The sequence below is a fragment of the Ranitomeya variabilis genome, chromosome 2 (assembly GCF_051348905.1).
Source record: "Ranitomeya variabilis isolate aRanVar5 chromosome 2, aRanVar5.hap1, whole genome shotgun sequence".
NCBI lineage: Eukaryota > Metazoa > Chordata > Amphibia > Anura > Dendrobatidae > Ranitomeya > Ranitomeya variabilis.
Genome location: NC_135233.1, coordinates 842359933 through 842378315, shown reverse-complemented (window position 1 = coordinate 842378315; position 18383 = coordinate 842359933). Strand labels below are relative to the sequence as shown.

Here is an 18383-nt window from a genome sequence, read left to right as displayed (position 1 = left end):
CTGAAACCCGGATCTATTCCCCGAGAAAAATTCCGGCAAAGGAATTCTCGGCTCAGATACAGGTGCATGACAAACAAAATCTTGCAAATTTTGTACCTTCGTGGCGAGATTATTCAAACCTGCAGTTACACTCTGAAGATCCATTACAAACAGGTGGACACAGAGCCATTCAAGGGTTAAGAGGAGGTAAGAAGCAGCTAGACAGCAATTAAGGGCTAGGCAGAAAACTCTGAGGGGGAAAAAAAAAAAAAAAAAAAATTTCCCTTCAACACTTCTTTTTCTCCTGCTTCAGCCCAAACAATTAACACTTTGTGGGCCGGTCAAACTGTCATGATCTCAATGGCAAGAGAACATAGCATAAGCATATATAGGAACTAGCTCTTGGAAGATGGGAACTGAGCTGACCATGAACTAAACCTAACGCACAACTAGCAGTGGCCGGGTAGCATGCCTACGTTGATTCTAGATGCCCAGCACCAGCCGGAGGACTAAATAAAGCTAGCAGAGGAAAATATTAGTCCTAGCTCACCTCTAGAGAAATACCCCGAAAGGAGACAGAGGCCCCCCACATGTATTGGCGGTGAGTTGAGATGAAATAACAAACGTAGTATGAAAATAGGTTTAGCAAATTTGAGGTCCACTTACTACATAGCAGAAGACAGAAAGGACACTTTCATGGTCAGCTGAAAAGCCTATCAAAAACACCATCCAGAAATTACTTTAAAACTCTGGCATTAACTCATAACACCAGAGTGGCAATTCCTGTTCACAAGAGCTTTCCAGACACAGTAACGAAACTACAGCTGTGAACTGGAACAAAAATGCAAAAACAAACATGGACAAGAGTCCAACTTATCTAGTAGTTGTCTAGGAGCAGGAACAAGCACAGAGAGGCTTCTGATAACATTGTTGACCGGCAAGCAACTAACAGAGCAGCAAGGTTATATAGCGACTCCCACATCTTGATGGGAACAGGTGAACAGAGAAGATGAAGACACCAGTTCAATTCCACCAGTAGCCACCGGGGGAGCCCAGAATCCAAATTCACAACAGCTCCCCCTAGAGGCCCGACTGTGAAATGTATTGGTGTATGTGATACCTGGTCAGATGAACTCCTTCAGTGCCTTCAAACGTACCATAGCCCCCCTTAGCGGCGGAGCCACAGTACTGCAACGACCAGGACTCTGGGGCGCTGCATAATTTTCCAGGGTAACTTTTGTCCACCACACTTTAAGTTTTTTATGTAATGCATTCTTGTATTTTTTGACATTCTCCTGTTGATTGTAGGAAGAGGTAGTAGATGAAGAACCAGCCCCTTTCTTGAACATGTTTAATGCTTTCGCTTGCCAAAAGCTTTCTTTGGCTTTGTGATCCATATTGATGAGCTCTGTTTGAACAACAGCCAGCAATATTATATATACACAAGATTTGCTCAATATTATTTCTCAATCTAACTCCCCCTAGGGGACACTGTACCATTAACCATAGATATATCACAAAAAGGTGAGATGAAAGAATGCACTGATCTCGACCTTGGTACTTTAATAAAACGTCTTTTATTTAGAAAAATTCCTTATTAAAACAACATATTACTACTATTACAAAAAAGGGTACTGGAACCACAAAAGGAGGGACAACTCTGCCATAGGTCAACCCAAATTACAAGCTGGCTAATACATAAAATGTTTTAATGGCTGCCACAACTGTATAGCTTTTATGGATAAGTCATATGATTTAATAATACTAGGGGTGAATTCGTATATTTGCCCATGCGGGCACATCATGACCTAGGTAGCTACACGCTAATCCTCTTAGTATCAAAAGGTATTCCCCCACGTAAAAAAGCATACGTTGTCTAAATATAATAAGGCATACCTCTTTATTAGCCACACAGGGATAATCCTCGGCGTCCCTCTGCCCCGACACGTGTTTCACACTGCTTCTTCAGGAGGCGTGTCTGGACAGGGGATTAGCCGGCTTAAATATAGTACACATGGTGATGATTGGGCCCTGGAACTAATGTTAACTTCAATACGGTGGTGTATTGTGACTATCATGCTGTGCGCCGCTGCCCGCATTACATGGGTGTACGGAAACAGGAAACTCCTCCTGATTGCCGCCTTCTATTCTAGTGTACGGACTTCCCAGCGCAGAGGGCATTACGGCGCTTGCGCGAATTGACGGCATCCTGTAACCATGGGAGATCCAGGTCCCGGTCATGGGGTCAGAGGCGGCAGGTTTTGCGTAAGCATATCACTGCGTCCTCGTTTCCCCAGCGACCGTTCTCTGTTCTCCACAGGTCCACGATCCGCGCAAGCGCACTGCCCCTTATTGGAAGATAAGAAAAAGGAAGATAGAACGAGGAACAAAAAAACCACAGAAATTAATTTGTGTTCATGTTCGTCTCCTCATCTAACCTTAGCGAGATGGGATACTATAATAGCAAGTTCTACATTCAGAATTAAAAAGGACTCCCGTAAGGGGCCCACTAAATTTATGATTTATGTTTTTTTGCATCTTAGATTTATACATCTAACTACTTTCAAAAATATCCATCTGGGTACCTAAAACTCCGGAAATGATGAAGTGAGACATCTTAAGGACATTTAAAATATCAAGATGAAGAAATCGTTGAAACTCAAGAGATCAAGGAGGACCCAGTAATTGTGTATAAATTATTTTAACTCATGGCACTACCTAGGGACTTGGGATACTACTTTAATCTATGTATAGTGTTTGCTTGTATAATGACATACTATACATGGGTTGGGATTTTAGGAATGGGGGAGCACGTTCATATTTAGTTTATTTTCATATGCATGGGCTGTAGGGTCTTAATTTTAATTTTAATCATACTGATATTACATGCACATGTTTACATATTATGAGCACGATCTGTTTATGCAGAAACCCTGTTTTGCCAATAGGGTGGAATGCTTTAACAAATAGGTGATAGATATAGCAATGCACGGCTAATTACAAACACATATATTTGGCAATAAGAAAATATTGCGTCATTTAATTACACTCACATTTATACATATACGCACGCATTAGGTTTCTAGTGGATATAGGTCTAGGTACCATGCTAGTAGGGTCAACTATATATAAAAAGTCATGGTATATGCAGCTATATCTTCTATCAAAGGGCTCTCTGGGATAGGCCCCTTATTTACACAGAGGCTTTTTCTTAGAGGGTTCATATATCACATATTCATATTAAATGAGCAGGTATTGATGTTTTAAATAGGGTTTTTTTTTCCAACATTTTTCACTTTTTATCATATCTCTGGCCCCCAGTGGGTCTCACTATGTAATTTAGGCATTCAATTGATTGCACGTATCACGAATAGATTTTTTATAATTTTAGTGGGCCCCTTACGGGAGTCCTTTTTAATTCTGAATGTAGAATTACTATTACTATTATAGTATCCCATCTCGCTAAGGTTAGATGAGGAGACGAACATGAACACAAATTAATTTCTGTGTTTTTTTTGTTCTTTTTGTTCCTCGTTCTATCTTCCTTTTTCTTATCTTCCAATAAGGGGCAGTGCGCTTGCGCGGATCGTGGACCTGTGGAGAACAGAGAACGGTCGCTGGGGAAACGAGGACGCAGTGATATGCTTACGCAAAACCTGCCGCCTCTGACCCCATGACCGGGACCTGGATCTCCCATGGTTACAGGATGCCGTCAATTCGCGCAAGCGCCGTAATGCCCTCTGCGCTGGGAAGTCCGTACACTAGAATAGAAGGCGGCAATCAGGAGGAGTTTCCTGTTTCCGTACACCCATGTAATGCGGGCAGCGGCGCACAGTATGATAGTCACAATACACCACCGTATTGAAGTTAACATTAGTTCCGGGGCCCAATCATCACCATGTGTACTATATTTAAGCCGGCTAATCCCCTGCCCAGACACGCCTCCTGAAGAAGCAGTGTGAAACACGTGTCGGGGCAGAGGGACGCCGAGGATCATCCCTGTGTGGCTAATAAAGAGGTATGCCTTATTATATTTAGACAACGTATGCTTTTTTACGTGGGGAATACCTTTTGATACTAAGAGGATTAGCGTGTAGCTACCTAGGTCATGATGTGCCCGCATGGGCAAATATACGAATTCACCCCTAGTATTATTAAATCATATGACTTATCCATAAAAGCTATACAGTTGTGGCAGCCATTAAAACATTTTATGTATTAGCCAGCTTGTAATTTGGGTTGACCTATGGCAGAGTTGTCCCTCCTTTTGTGGTTCCAGTACCCTTTTTTGTAATAGTAGTAATATGTTGTTTTAATAAGGAATTTTTCTAAATAAAAGACGTTTTATTAAAGTACCAAGGTCGAGATCAGTGCATTCTTTCATCTCACCTTTTTGTGATATATCTATGGTTAATGGTACAGTGTCCCCTAGGGGGAGTTAGATTGAGAAATAATATTGAGCAAATCTTGTGTATATATAATTCTCTATTTCAGTAGCTAATATGCCTTATGGTGTGTATCTGTATGAACCTGTTGTTATGATTGTTTTTGTTGAGTATTAAAAAAGCAATACAGTTTGAATGAGAATAAATAACATTTTCCACATGTCTACTTTACATCAGCACAATTTTGGAAACATAATTTTTTTGTTAGGAAGTTATAAGGGGTAAAATTGACTAGAGATCTCTAATTTTTCCAACAAAATGTACAAAACCATTTTTTAGGGACCACATCACATTTGAAGTGACTTGGAGCAGTCAATATGATAGAAAAGACCCAAATGTGACTCCATTCTAAAAACTGCACCCCTCAATGTGCTCAAAACCACATTCAAGTAGTCTATTAACCCTTCAGGTGCTTCATGAGAACTAAAGCAATATGGAAGGAAAAAATTAACATTTAACGTTTTTCATAAAAAATGTATTTGGACCCAAATTTTTTATTTTCGCAAGAATATCAGGAGAAAATGGACCACAAAATTTGTTGTGCAATTTCTCCTGAGTACACCGATACCCCATATGTTGGGAAAATTATTATTATTATTTATTTATATAGCACCATTGATTCCATGGTGCTGTACATGAGAAGGGGTTACATACAAGTTACAGATATCACTTACAGTAACCAAACTAACAATGACAGACTGATACAGAGGGGTGAGGACCCTGCCCTTGCGGGCTTACATTCTACAGGATTACGGGGAAGGAGACAGTAGGTTGAGGGTTGCAGGAGCTCCGGTGTTGGTGAGGCGGTAGCTTCGGTAGTGATGAGGAGGCCGCGGGGTCAGTGCCGGCTGTAGGCTTTCCTGAAGAGATGGGTTCTCAGGTTCCGTCTGAAGGATCCGAATGTTGTTGATAGTCGGACGTGTTGTGGCAGAGAAATCCAGAGGATGGGGGATATTCGAGAGAAGTCTTGGAGGCGATTGGATGAGGAGCGAATAAGTGTGGAGGAGAGAAGGAGGTCTTGGGAGGATCGGAGATTACGTGAGGGAAGATATCGGGAGATTAGTTCAGAGATATATGGAGGAGACAGGTTATGGATGGCTTTGTAGGTCAGTATTAGTAATTTGAACTGGATACGCTGAGGGAATGTGAGCCAGTGAAGAGATTTGCAGAGGGGGGAAGCAGAGGAGTAGCGAGGAGAGAGATGAATTAGTCGCGCAGCAGAGTTAAGGATGGACTGGAGAGGTGCAAGGGTGTTTGCAGGGAGGCCACAGAAAAATATGTTGCAGTAGTCAAGGCGGGAGATGATGAGGGCATGCACAAGCATTTTAGTAGAATGGCGGTTGAGGAAAGGACGGATTCTGGAGATATTTTTGAGCTGGAGGCGACAGGAGGTGGAAAGAGCTTGGATGTGCGGTTTGAAGGACAGGGCAGAGTCGAAGGTTACTCCAAGGCAGCAGACTTCCAGGGGAAAGCATGATGTCATTGATTGCGATAGATAGGTCAGGTGAGGAATATCTATGGGATGGAGGAAAGATGATGAGTTCAGATTTGTCCACATTGAGTTTGAGGAAGCGAGAGGAGAAGGAGGATATGGCTGATAAGCACTCTGGGATTCTGGATAGCAAAGCGGTGACGTCTGGGCCAGAGAGGTAGATCTGAGTGTCATCAGCATAGAGGTGGTACTGGAATCCATGGGACTTTATGAGTTGTCCCAAGCCAAGTGTATAGATTGAGAAGAGTAGGGGTCCTAGAACAGAGCCTTGGTGGACTCCAACAGAGAGAAGGTGGGATGAGGAGGTAGTGTGGGATTGGGAGACGCTGAATGTGCCATTGGAAAGGTACGAGGAGATCCAGGATAGGGCAAGGTCTTTGACGCCAAAGGAGGAGAGGATCTGCAGTAGGAGGCAGTGGTCAACTGTGTCGAAAGCAGAGGACAGGTCTAGAAGGAGGAGTACAGAGTATTGTCCATTAGCTTTGGCGGTAAGTAGGTCGTTCGTGATTTTGGTCAGGGCTGTCTCAGTTGAGTGATGGGGGCAGAAACCAGATTGTAGATTGTCAAAGAGCAAGTTAGATGAGAGGTGGGAGGAAAGTTCAGCGTGGACGTGCTGCTCCAGGAGTTTGGAAGCGAATGGGAGCAGCGATATTGGGCGATAGCTGGACATAGCAATTGGATCGAGGGTTGGCTTTTTAAGGATAGGCGTGATTGTGGCATGTTTGAAAGCAGAAGAGAAGGTGCCAGAAGTTAGTGACAGGTTGAAGAGGTGGGTTAGGGATGGGATAAGTGTGGTGGTGAGGTTGGGGAGGAGGTGGGATGGGATGGGGTCGAGCGCACAGGTGGTGAGGTGCGATTTGGAGAGGAGACAATTAGGCCCCCCTTCAGTGATGTTGGATAGGGAGGTTATGGGGTTTGGGCATTGGTCTGGTATACAAAGGGGTTGTGGTGGTTGAACAGTGAAGACTTGCCTTGTTTGGTCGATCCTATTTTTAAAGTGCGTGGCAAAGTCCTCAGCAGAGATGAGGGAGCTTGGAGGGGGCAGTGGGGGGCCCAGGAGGGAGTTAAAGGATTTGAATAACTGTTTGGGGTTGTAGCATAGGGAAAGATACGAGGGTTGTGAAATAAGCCTGTTTCGCTGAGGTGAGAGCAGATTTAATAGCGAGTGTTGCTTGTTTCAATACAGTGAAGTCATCTTACGAGTGTGTTTTCTTCCAGTGCCGCTCCGCAACCCTGGACACTTACCTGAGCTTTTTAGTGGTGTTATTGTGCCAAGGTTGTCTATTGATACGTCGCACTCTGCCATGGACGAGAGGGGCAACCGTGTCAATAGCTGATGCGAGAGTGGCATTATAGAAAGCAGTGGCAGTGTCTGTCATGGAGTCAGGATATGGATGCCAGTGGTAGGATGGAGTCAGAGAGTGTGTGGGTGTCTAGGTGTGCAAGGTTTCTGCGGGGGTGCGCATGTTGCTGGACATGGATGACCGGTGAGCAGGGACAGGGATGAGAATGTGAGCAGATGGTGGTTGGATAGAGGGAGAGGGGTGGTGGTGAAGTTAGATAGAGAGCAGAGACGGGTGAATACCAGGTCTAATGTATGTCCGCCTGTGTGGGTGGCTGCGGAGGACCACTGAGTAAGTCCAAAGGATGAGGTAACAGACAGAAGTTTTGAGGCTGTTGACTGAAGGGTATCAATGGGGATGTTGAAGTCACCCATGATGATGAAAATCACCTGTTTAGGTGCATGGCAGGGCTCAGAAGAAAGGGAGCACTGTTTGACTTTTTGAACACAAAATTGAATCAATAGCAGACACCATGTCTGGTTTCGAGACCCCCTGATCTGCCTAAACAGTGGAACCCCCTAAATTCTAGCTCCAACCCTAACACAGCCATAAACCCAATCATAACCCCAACACACCCATAACTCTAACCACAACCCTAACCACAACAGAACCCTAACCCCAACACAACCCTAACCACAACCCAACCCTAACCTCAACAAAACCCCACCCTAACCACAACCCTACCCCATCACAACCCTAACCACAGCTCTAACCCCAGCTCTAACCTCAACCCTACTGCTAACTGTATACCGTATATACTTGAGTATATGCTGAGATTTTCAGCCCATTTTTTTGGGCTGAAAATCCCCCTCTCGGTTTATACTCGAGTCATACCCAGGGGTCGGCAGGGGAGGTGGAGTGGGGGCTGTCTAATTATACTCACCTGCTACTGGCACGATCCCTGCAGGTCCCTGGAGGTCCCTGGCTGCCCGGCGCCCCAGCTTCTTCCTGTGCTGAGCGGTCACATGGTACCGCTCATTTCAGTAATGAATATGCGGCTCTACCTCCCATAGGGGTGGAGCTGCATATTAATTACTGTAATGAGCGGTAACAGTGACCGCTCAGTACAGGGAGAAGCTGCGGCTCCGGGGAAGCAGGGACTGCACAACGCCAGGAGCAGGTGAGTATAATGGGGTGGGGGAGCACTGCGCAATATTCACCTGCTCCTCGTTCCGCTGCCGCTCCGTCTTCAGCGTCTTCTGCAGTGTCGCTCAGGTCAGAGGGCGCGGTTATGTGGTTAGTGCGCGCCCTCTGCCTGAACGTCAATGCAGAAGACGCTGAAGATGGAGCGGCGCTGGAACGAAGTCAGGTGAATATTGCAAGTGCCGGGGGCCTGAGCGACGGAGAGGTGAGTATGTGATTTTTTTTTTTAATCACAGCAGCAGCAAATGGGGCAAGTGTCTGTATGGAGCATCTTATGGGCCCATAACGTTTGTGCAGCACTATATGGGGCAAGTGTCTGTATGGGACCATAATTAACGTTTGTGCAGCACTATATGGGGCAAGTGTCTGTATGGAGCATCTTATGCGGCCATAATCAACGTTTGTGCAGCACTATATGGGGCAAGAGTCTGTATGGAGCATCTTATGGGGCCATAACGCTTGTGCAGCACTATATGGGGCAAATATCTTTATGGAGCATCTTATGGGGCCATAATCAAGGTTTGTGCAGCACTGTATGGGTCAAATATCTTTATGGAGCATCTTATGGGGCCATAATCAACATTTGTGCAGCATTATATTGGGCAAATGTGTCTATGGAGCATCTTTTGGGGCCATTATTAACCTTTATGCAGGATTATATGGGGCATATTTTAATATGGAGCATCTTATGGGGCCATCATAAACTTTATGGAGCATTTTTACTTTTGACATTTACCGGTAGCTGCTGCATTTCCCACCCTAGGCTTATACTCAAGTCATTAAGTTTTCCCAGTTTTTTGTGGCAAAATTAGGGGGGTCGGCTTATACTCAGGTCGGCATATACTCGAGTATAAAAGTATATGAAAAGCTAGCACTCAATCTATGTGGTTCACGGTGCCAGTGAAAGGGGCTTTAAGTCCCATAAATCATGTACAAAAGAGATCACTGCACTCGTATAGTAAGATTGCTATGCAAGAGCTATATTTCTCCCACCCTTGTTTGTGGGGGCATTGCCAAAGTTGCAAGGGATGAGTTATATCACTTCTGGTCCCACCCATAATAATTATGGTGCTTGAACCTCCTAGGTTCAAGCAACATATTGTAATCCGATTTCTTATATTTTATTATTATTATTATTATTATTATGGTGCTTGAACCTCCTAGGTTCAAGCAACATATTGTAATCCGATTTCTTATATTTTATTATTATTATTCTTCTCCGCGTTTTCCGCAATTAATGCGGCCCGAACCGCTCGGCGCAGAGACCCCGTTCAGGCGGCGTTTCGAAGGCCTCGGTGGGGACAGGTGTGCTATGACTTTTATAGTCGATCCGATATGTAGATTTTATTTAAATCGCATTTTAAAAAAAAAAATTCCCATAGGAAATAATGGCGAACTTTCCATTACCCCCAACTTGACCTTCCAAAGATGGCAGCTATGCAAATGTACGGTGTCCATTTTAGGACATGATCATTTATCAAAGTCAAACATCAGAATAAAGTGACTATGACACCCTCTCGTCCCGTGTGTGAAAAGTAAGTGCCCCCCCGGCCCCATGTGCAAAAGTAAGCGCGCCCCCGGCCCCGTGTGCAAAAGTAATGGTGGCCCCGTGTGCAAAAGTAAGCGCGCCCCCGGCCCCGTGTGCAAAAGTAAGCGCGCCCCCGGCCCCGTGTGCAAAAGTAAGCGCGCCCCCGGCCCCGTGTGCAAAAGTAAGCGCGCCCCCGGCCCCGTGTGCAAAAGTAAGCGCGCCCCCGGCCCCGTGTGCAAAAGTAAGCGCGCCCCCGGCCCCGTGTGCAAAAGTAAGCGCGCCCCCGTCCCCGTGTGCAAAAGTAATGGCGCCCCCGGCCCCGTGTGCAAAAGTAATGGCGCCCCCGGCCCCGTGTGCAAAAGTAATGGCGCCCCCGGCCCCGTGTGCAAAAGTAATGGCGCCCCCGGCCCCGTGTGCAAAAGTAATGGCGCCCCCGGCCCCGTGTGCAAAAGTAATGGCGCCCCCGGCCCCGTGTGCAAAAGTAATGGCGCCCCCGGCCCCGTGTGCAAAAGTAATGGCGCCCCCGGCCCCGTGTGCAAAAGTAATGGCGCCCCCGGCCCCGTGTGCAAAAGTAATGGCGCCCCGTGTGCAAAAGTAATGGCGCCCCGTGTGCAAAAGTAATGGCGCCCCCGGCCCCGTGTGCAAAAGTAATGGCGCCCCCGGCCCCGTGTGCAAAAGTAATGGCGCCCCCGGCCCCGTGTGCAAAAGTAATGGCGCCCCCGGCCCCGTGTGCAAAAGTAATGGCGCCCCCGGCCCCGTGTGCAAAAGTAATGGCGCCCCCGGCCCCGTGTGCAAAAGTAAGCGCGCCCCCGGCCCCGTGTGCAAAAGTAATGGCGCCCCCGGCCCCGTGTGCAAAAGTAATGGCGCCCCCGTCCCCGTGTGCAAAAGTAATGGCGCCCCCGGCCCCGTGTGCTAAAGTAATGGCGCCCCCGGCCCCGTGTGCAAAAGTAATGGCGCCCCCGGCCCCGTGTGCAAAAGTAATGGCGCCCCGTGTGCAAAAGTAATGGCGCCCCCGGCCCCGTGTGCAAAAGTAAGCGCGCCCCCGTCCCCGTGTGCAAAAGTAATGGCGCCCCCGTCCCCGTGTGCAAAAGTAATGGCGCCCCCGGCCCCGTGTGCAAAAGTAATGGCGCCCCCGGCCCCGTGTGCAAAAGTAATGGCGCCCCCGGCCCCGTGTGCAAAAGTAATGGCGCCCCCGGCCCCGTGTGCAAAAGTAATGGCGCCCCCGGCCCCGTGTGCAAAAGTAATGGCGCCCCCGGCCCCGTGTGCAAAAGTAATGGCGCCCCCGGCCCCGTGTGCAAAAGTAATGGCGCCCCCGGCCCCGTGTGCAAAAGTAATGGCGCCCCCGGCCCCCTGTGCAAAAGTAATGGCGCCCCCGGCCCCCTGTGCAAAAGTAATGGCGCCCCCAGCCCCCTGTGCAAAAGTAATGGCGCCCCCGGCCCCCTGTGCAAAAGTAATGGCGCCCCCGGCCCCCTGTGCAAAAGTAATGGCGCCCCCGGCCCCCTGTGCAAAAGTAATGGCGCCCCCGGCCCCCTGTGCAAAAGTAATGGCGCCCCCGGCCCCGTGTGCAAAAGTAATGGCGCCCCCGGCCCCGTGTGCAAAAGTAATGGCGCCCCCGGCCCCGTGTGCAAAAGTAATGGCGCCCCCGGCCCCGTGTGCAAAAGTAAGCGCGTCCCCGGCCCCGTGTGCAAAAGTAATGGCGCCCGGCCCCGTGTGCAAAAATAATGGCGCCCCCGGCCCCGTGTGCAAAAGTAAGCGCGGCCCCGGCCCCGTGTGCAAAAGTAAGCACGCCCCCGGCTCCGTGTGCAAAAGTAAGCGCGCCCCGGTCCCGGGTGTGCAAAAGTAAGTGCTCCCCTGGACCCGGGTGTGGAAAAGTAAGTGGCCCCCCTGGTCCGGTGTGTGAAAAGTGCTGCTGTAAAGCTGGCAGCGCTGTTCAAGCACCATGTATTTCCTTCAGGAAATGCCCATCTAGTTATTATTATTCTTCTTCTTCTCCGCGTTTTCCGCAATTAATGCGGCCCGAACCGTTCGGCGCAGAGACCCCGTTCAGGCGGCGTTTCGAAGCCCTCGATGGGGACAGGTGTGCTATGACTTTTATAGTCGATCCGATATGTAGATTTTATGTAAATCGCATTTAAAAAAAAAAATTTCCCATAGGAAATAATGGCGAACTTTCCATTACCCCAAACTTGACCTTCCAAAGATGGCAGCTATGCAAATGTACGGTATCCATTTTAGGACATGATCATTTATCACACGGCCCCCTGTGCAAAAGTAAGTGCGCCCCCGGCCCCGTGTGCAAAAGTAAGTGCGCCCCCGGCCCAGTGTGCAAAAGTAAGTGCGCCCCCGTGTGCAAAAGTAAGTGCGCCCCCGGCCCCGTGTGCAAAAGTAAGCGCGCCCCCGGCCCCGTGTGCAAAAGTAAGCGCGCCCCCGGCCCCGTGTGCAAAAGTAAGTGCGCCCCCGGCCCCGTGTGCAAAAGTAAGCGCGCCCCCGGCCCTGTGTGCAAAAGTAAGCGCGCCCCCGGCCCCGTGTGCAAAAGTAATGGCGCCCCCGGCCCCGTGTGCAAAAGTAATGGCGCCCCCGGCCCCGTGTGCAAAAGTAATGGCGCCCCCGGTCCCGTGTGCAAAAGTAATGGCGCCCCCGACCCCGTGTGCAAAAGTAATGGCGCCCCCGGTCCCGTGTGCAAAAGTAATGGCGCCCCCGGTCCCGTGTGCAAAAGTAATGGCGCCCCCGGCCCCGTGTGCAAAAGTAATGGCGCCCCCGGCCCCGTGTGCAAAAGTAATGGCGCCCCCGGCCCCGTGTGCAAAAGTAATGGCGCCCCCGGCCCCGTGTGCAAAAGTAATGGCGCCCCCGGCCCCGTGTGCAAAAGTAATGGCGCCCCCGGCCCCGTGTGCAAAAGTAAGCGCGCCCCCGGCCCCGTGTGCAAAAGTAAGCGCGCCCCCGGCCCCGTGTGCAAAAGTAAGCGCGCCCCCGGCCCCGTGTGCAAAAGTAAGCGCGCCCCCGGCCCCGTGTGCAAAAGTAAGCACGCCCCCGGCCCCGTGTGCAAAAGTAAGCGCGCCCCCGGCCCCGTGTGCAAAAGTAATGGCGCCCCCGGCCCCGTGTGCAAAAGTAATGGCGCCCCCGGCCCCGTGTGCAAAAGTAATGGCGCCCCCGGCCCCGTGTGCAAAAGTAATGGCGCCCCCGGTCCCGTGTGCAAAAGTAATGGCGCCCCCGGTCCCGTGTGCAAAAGTAATGGCGCCCCCGGCCCCGTGTGCAAAAGTAATGGCGCCCCCGGCCCCGTGTGCAAAAGTAATGGCGCCCCCGGCCCCGTGTGCAAAAGTAATGGCGCCCCGGCCCCGTGTGCAAAAGTAATGGCGCCCCGGCCCCGTGTGCAAAAGTAATGGCGCCCCCGGTCCCGTGTGCAAAAGTAATGGCGCCCCCGGCCCCGTGTGCAAAAGTAATGGCGCCCCCGGCCCCGTGTGCAAAAGTAATGGCGCCCCCGGCCCCGTGTGCAAAAGTAATGGCGCCCCCGGCCCCGTGTGCAAAAGTAATGGCGCCCCCGGCCCCGTGTGCAAAAGTAATGGCGCCCCCGGCCCCGTGTGCAAAAGTAATGGCGCCCCCGGCCCCGTGTGCAAAAGTAATGGCGCCCCCGGCCCCGTGTGCAAAAGTAATGGCGCCCCCGGCCCCGTGTGCAAAAGTAATGGCGCCCCCGGCCCCGTGTGCAAAAGTAATGGCGCCCCCGGCCCCGTGTGCAAAAGTAATGACGCCCCCGGCCCCGTGTGCAAAAATAATGGCGCCCCCGGCCCCGTGTGCAAAAGTAATGGCGCCCTTGGCCCCGTGTGCAAAAGTAAGCGCGCCCCCGGCCCCGTGTGCAAAAGTAAGCGCGCCCCCGGCCCCGTGTGCAAAAGTAAGTGCGCCCCGGTCCCGGGTGTGCAAAAGTAAGTGCTCCCCTGGACCCGGGTGTGGAAAAGTAAGTGGCCCCCCTGGTCCGGTGTGTGAAAAGTGCTGCTGTAAAGCTGGCAGCGCTGTTCAAGCACCATGTATTTCCTTCAGGAAATGCCCATCTAGTCTTACTATGTATTATCCGTTGCAGGTTACATAACTGCGTCCTTTTCCAGACTCAGCAAGCACACAGTGTCCTTACTGTAATGAAGTCTATTTGGGGTATGTTCGCTTGCCCTTTTCACCTCAACGCTATGTATTGTATCTCTTCGAGCCATTCTCCTTGATGTCAGGTCCCCCTGGGTTCCATGTACTGTATGTGATATGTATGTATGTATGTATATATATATATATATATATATATATATATATATACGTATATGTACACCTTGGTCTTGGACGGATAAGCCTTACCATGATATTAGCTTCTGACATGCATTAATTTATGTAAATATGTAAATATACGTGTTATTATATGTATAAGTGATTTTGTGATCAAGGCCACGGGCTGGCCGAAACATTATTATCGCCTGTCGCTATTTGCACAAACTTTTATCTGAATAAACTTTTGGCATAAGCATCTTGAAATATACGAGTGCAGTGATCTCTTTTATACTCGAGTATATACGGTAATTTTTGTATTTTATTATTTTTATGTAAGTGGGTGACAAAGGGGATTGATTTACTATTTTTTTATTTTGATCACTGTGATGAAAATGAACCAATAGGAAGAATTTCCAACTGTTGCCAGGTAAAAAGCCCGCAGATCTCGGCAAGTGCACTGTACGTGCGCCCGCCATTTTCTTCCAGGAAAATGACACAGAGAGTCGCGGGACAGAGCAGGAGGATCTGTGGATGTTAGAGGTACTGGTGGCGGCTTGGGGGACTCTATTTCTCTCTCCTCTGGTATGTTGGATAAACAGACCTTTTTTTGTGTGTGATTGCCGCTATTTAGTGAATAACGGCGATCATGTGACAGGGGACGGTAAAAACCAACCCAAATCATGTTCAATGGCATGGTTTGAGCAGTTGATAGGCTGTGTAATGGTGTAATTCTTAGAACTAGTAGAGTTGGTAATGGTAGAAGCAAGTTCAATATTAGGGCATGCTGCACAGTTACCACAAGGTGCGCAGCCCCAACGTGGTCTATAAGAGCCAAATGGAGAATTTTGTCTAGATGGTTGGTAGTGGCTGAAGACAAGATGGTCCTTAAAGTTGCGTGCATGTTGTGCAGTTATGTTTGGATAAGGAGTAAGATATTGTTCAAGAACTGGATCGATCAAGAGAATTGGCCACAATTTTTCAACTCCCTTTTTCATTTGATACCAATTAGAATGATATGCTGATCATGTTCTGAGCATGATCAAGCAACTTTGCTAGCTCTGGTGACCCACATGTCATCATGACAACAATAGGGACCCCACAATGTCATTGCGGGGTCTCCGATCCAAGGGCAGAGGGGCTTTCTTCCTTTTGCCTGCTCCAGAAATGCTGCGATTGAGTTTGATCACAGTATTTAGTGGGTTAAAGTGCCGGGAACTGTACTGGATCAGTCCTGCCAATAAGTGCCAGGTGTCAGTTGTCAGAATCAGCTAACACCAGGCGGCATTTGCGTGCTGACAGTCTCTGTGAGTGCAAAATTGCCAGGACATATCCAGGTTTCAGGAATGTATGGATACGTCTCAGGTGGGAAACTGGTTAAAATGTTACTCTAAATCAGATTCACAAACACCATGCATATTATATTGCAGCGCCCCAGGGTCCTGGTCATTGCAGTAATATCATTCTCCTCTAGGGGAGAGTGATATTATGTTTTGAGGCAAAGAAGGACAACTGAATCCAGGTATCACAAACATGCAACACATTTTGCACTTCAGGCCACCAGGGGGAGCTCTGCTCCTATTTATTAGGGCACTCCTCACACTTAGGTAAAACTGGTTGCCTGGGGAGGAAGTTAGTTAGTTGCTGGCTGAGCTTCACTCAGTTAGTTGGTTCCTGACAAGGGTGGGATCCTGACAGAGATCGAGACAGAAGGACACGGAGCTGTGCATGCCCTGAGAGCTGCAGCTTCTAGAAAGAGACACTGAAGGAGAACTGTATTGTAGAGAGGGTGAAGAAGTCATAGCAAAAGAGTGGATATCAGAGTAGAACAGCCCTACACAGGCTGCCTCCTTCTGAGGCGCAGGATCCCGGTAGCTGGAACACCGAGGGAGCAACGATCCTTTATGCCTTGCTCCAGAGACTGTCAGGACAGCTAATTTCACGTTACCTGTCCACCCCTACACTCAGGAGGCAAGGTGGTACCCCTTAGAGGCTGGGGCATGATAAAGGACTCTTAAAACGCCTCAAGCCACCGGTCATACGGGTTTGTCCTATCCATCTGGGGGACAGAGAGAGACATAACATCTACAACATCTGTGTGGACCTTATGAGAAGCTTAGCAGTAAGGGACTACAACACATGGCGCTAGAGGAAGGCTACTGATTTCTACCTGGACAAGGGGACTCTGGATTTCCCTCCAAACCAGCCGGACTCTGCCTGCCCTGTGATCTGGTGCTCTGGACTGTGGATGCTAAAGCCTTCAGTAAAAGGTAAAGAGACTGCAACCTTGTGTCCTCGTTCTTCACTGTGCCTCTCACCATCCACCATCCTACACACTGGGAAGCCCTGGGGACACACTTCACCTGTGGGAAGGTATACCATCTAGCTGCCATAACATCACCCCAGCGGACCCCTTAAAGCAGCGTCAGTCACCCTGACACCACAGGTGGTGTCACGAATATATCCCTTTAAAGACCTTTCCCTTTTACACGGACGTCCCAGGGCCACGGACCGGGTCAGCCACCGTGACATCCCCCTGTGAACCGAAGGACCCGGTACCGAGTACCCCACTGCCCTTGGGGGCGATCCAATATCATTGTATTACAAAGGTCCTATCCATGTAAAAAAAATCATCATATCTTTCATTACATTTTTATGTGCAGCATGTTTAAAGCACACACAAAAATCTTTTTATCATGGAGATTTTACTCGATTTTTATGAAGACTGCATGTATCTGTTTTGTTTTGCACTCAGCACGTGGCAGATCAACTAGTAGCTTTGCACCACCACTGGCTTATGTGGTCATACACAATATGCAGTGGGGCATCCTACAGTGTAGTGCAGAAACACTATTGACAACAGGTGGGTCGGTACAACTACTAGCATTTTCTGGTTCTTGTGAGTCTTTGGCAGGGTTCACATAAGCATTTGAGTTGCATTTTCTTGTATTCGGCAGGCACATCAAAATTACGCATACGGACGCATCTGCATACAACGCACGTCCGTGCGTACCCAATGTTAAAGATAGTTACGCAGGATGCACGTGGAAGTAGGCAGAACTTAAGGAAAGAAGTCCGCAGCACCACACTGCGGACTCAAACGCTAATGTGAACTTAGCCTTAGACATTCTGCATTCCCAGGGATGACCTTCAGGAAAAGCCTAGAGGAGAACCGGGATACAAAACTGGCAACAGGAATAAACAAACTTTTTATCACACATAAATATACCAAATAACCACCAACATTTTACATGTCAAGAGTAGGATTGCTCGATCCATTCATGTAAAATAGGAATTATACCGATTTTTCACTATGATCGGAATCCCGAATCCCGATTCCGATCTTTGAATGTGATCGGAAATCAGAAGTGCGTTTTTTTTTTTTTTGCACAATGCTTGTGACTGACACATGAACCACCCAATGAAGAGCCTGTGAATTGTGGGCACATCCTGAAACGCTAGTAGGCATTTTAACTACTGGCATGACTGTGATTGGCTGTGATCAGGCACTATAAAAGGCTGGCGCCGCCATTTTGTGTTCACTCTACTGTGAATTCAGTTAGGGCTGTCCCACACGTCCAGATAATTCCGGTACCGGAATAAATCGGTACCGGAGTTATCCGTGTCCGTGTGCCTGGGAACTCACGTAGGCCATACGTGCGGCACACGTGTGCCGCCCGTATGGCGAGTGGGTACCACACGGAGCGTGTGGTACCCACGCGTGTGGTACCCTGCATCGTGCTGAAGCCGCGATTCATATGTTCCCTGCAGCAGCGTTTGCTGCAGAGAAAATATGAATAATAGTGTTTAAAATAAAGATCTATGTGTCCGCCGCCCTCCCACCCCCTGTGCGCCCCCCCCCCCCCCCCCCCGCTGTTCAGAAAATACTTACCCACCTCCCTCGCTGCTTCCTGGTCTGGCCGCGGCTTCTACTGTATGCGGTCACGTGGGGCCGATCATTTACAGTCATGAATATGTGGCTTCACCTCCCATAGGGGCGGAGCCGACTATTCATGATTGTAAATGAGCGGCCCCACGTGACCGCATATAGTAGGAGGCGCGGGGCAGAGAGGAAGGAGTGACAGCCAACGTGGGAGTGGGTGAGTATTTTCTGAACAGCGGGGGGGCGCACAGGGGGCGGGAGGGCAGCGGACACATAGATCTTTATTTTAAACACTATTATTCATATTTTCTCTGCAGCAAACGCTGCTGCA

At 49.1% G+C, this 18383-nt stretch overlaps 1 protein-coding gene across 1 annotated transcript in view; it reads left to right on the top strand.

Moving 5' to 3' along the window:
• Positions 1-18383, top strand: part of LOC143803966 (cytochrome P450 2K1-like) — a 271585-nt gene that overhangs the window by 45634 nt on the left and 207568 nt on the right. Inside the window, exon 2 of the mRNA XM_077281717.1 lies at positions 2523-2660. Coding sequence (XP_077137832.1) covers positions 2620-2660 — 41 coding nt within the window. The 5' untranslated portion in view covers positions 2523-2619. The remainder of the gene's footprint in view (positions 1-2522; positions 2661-18383) is intronic.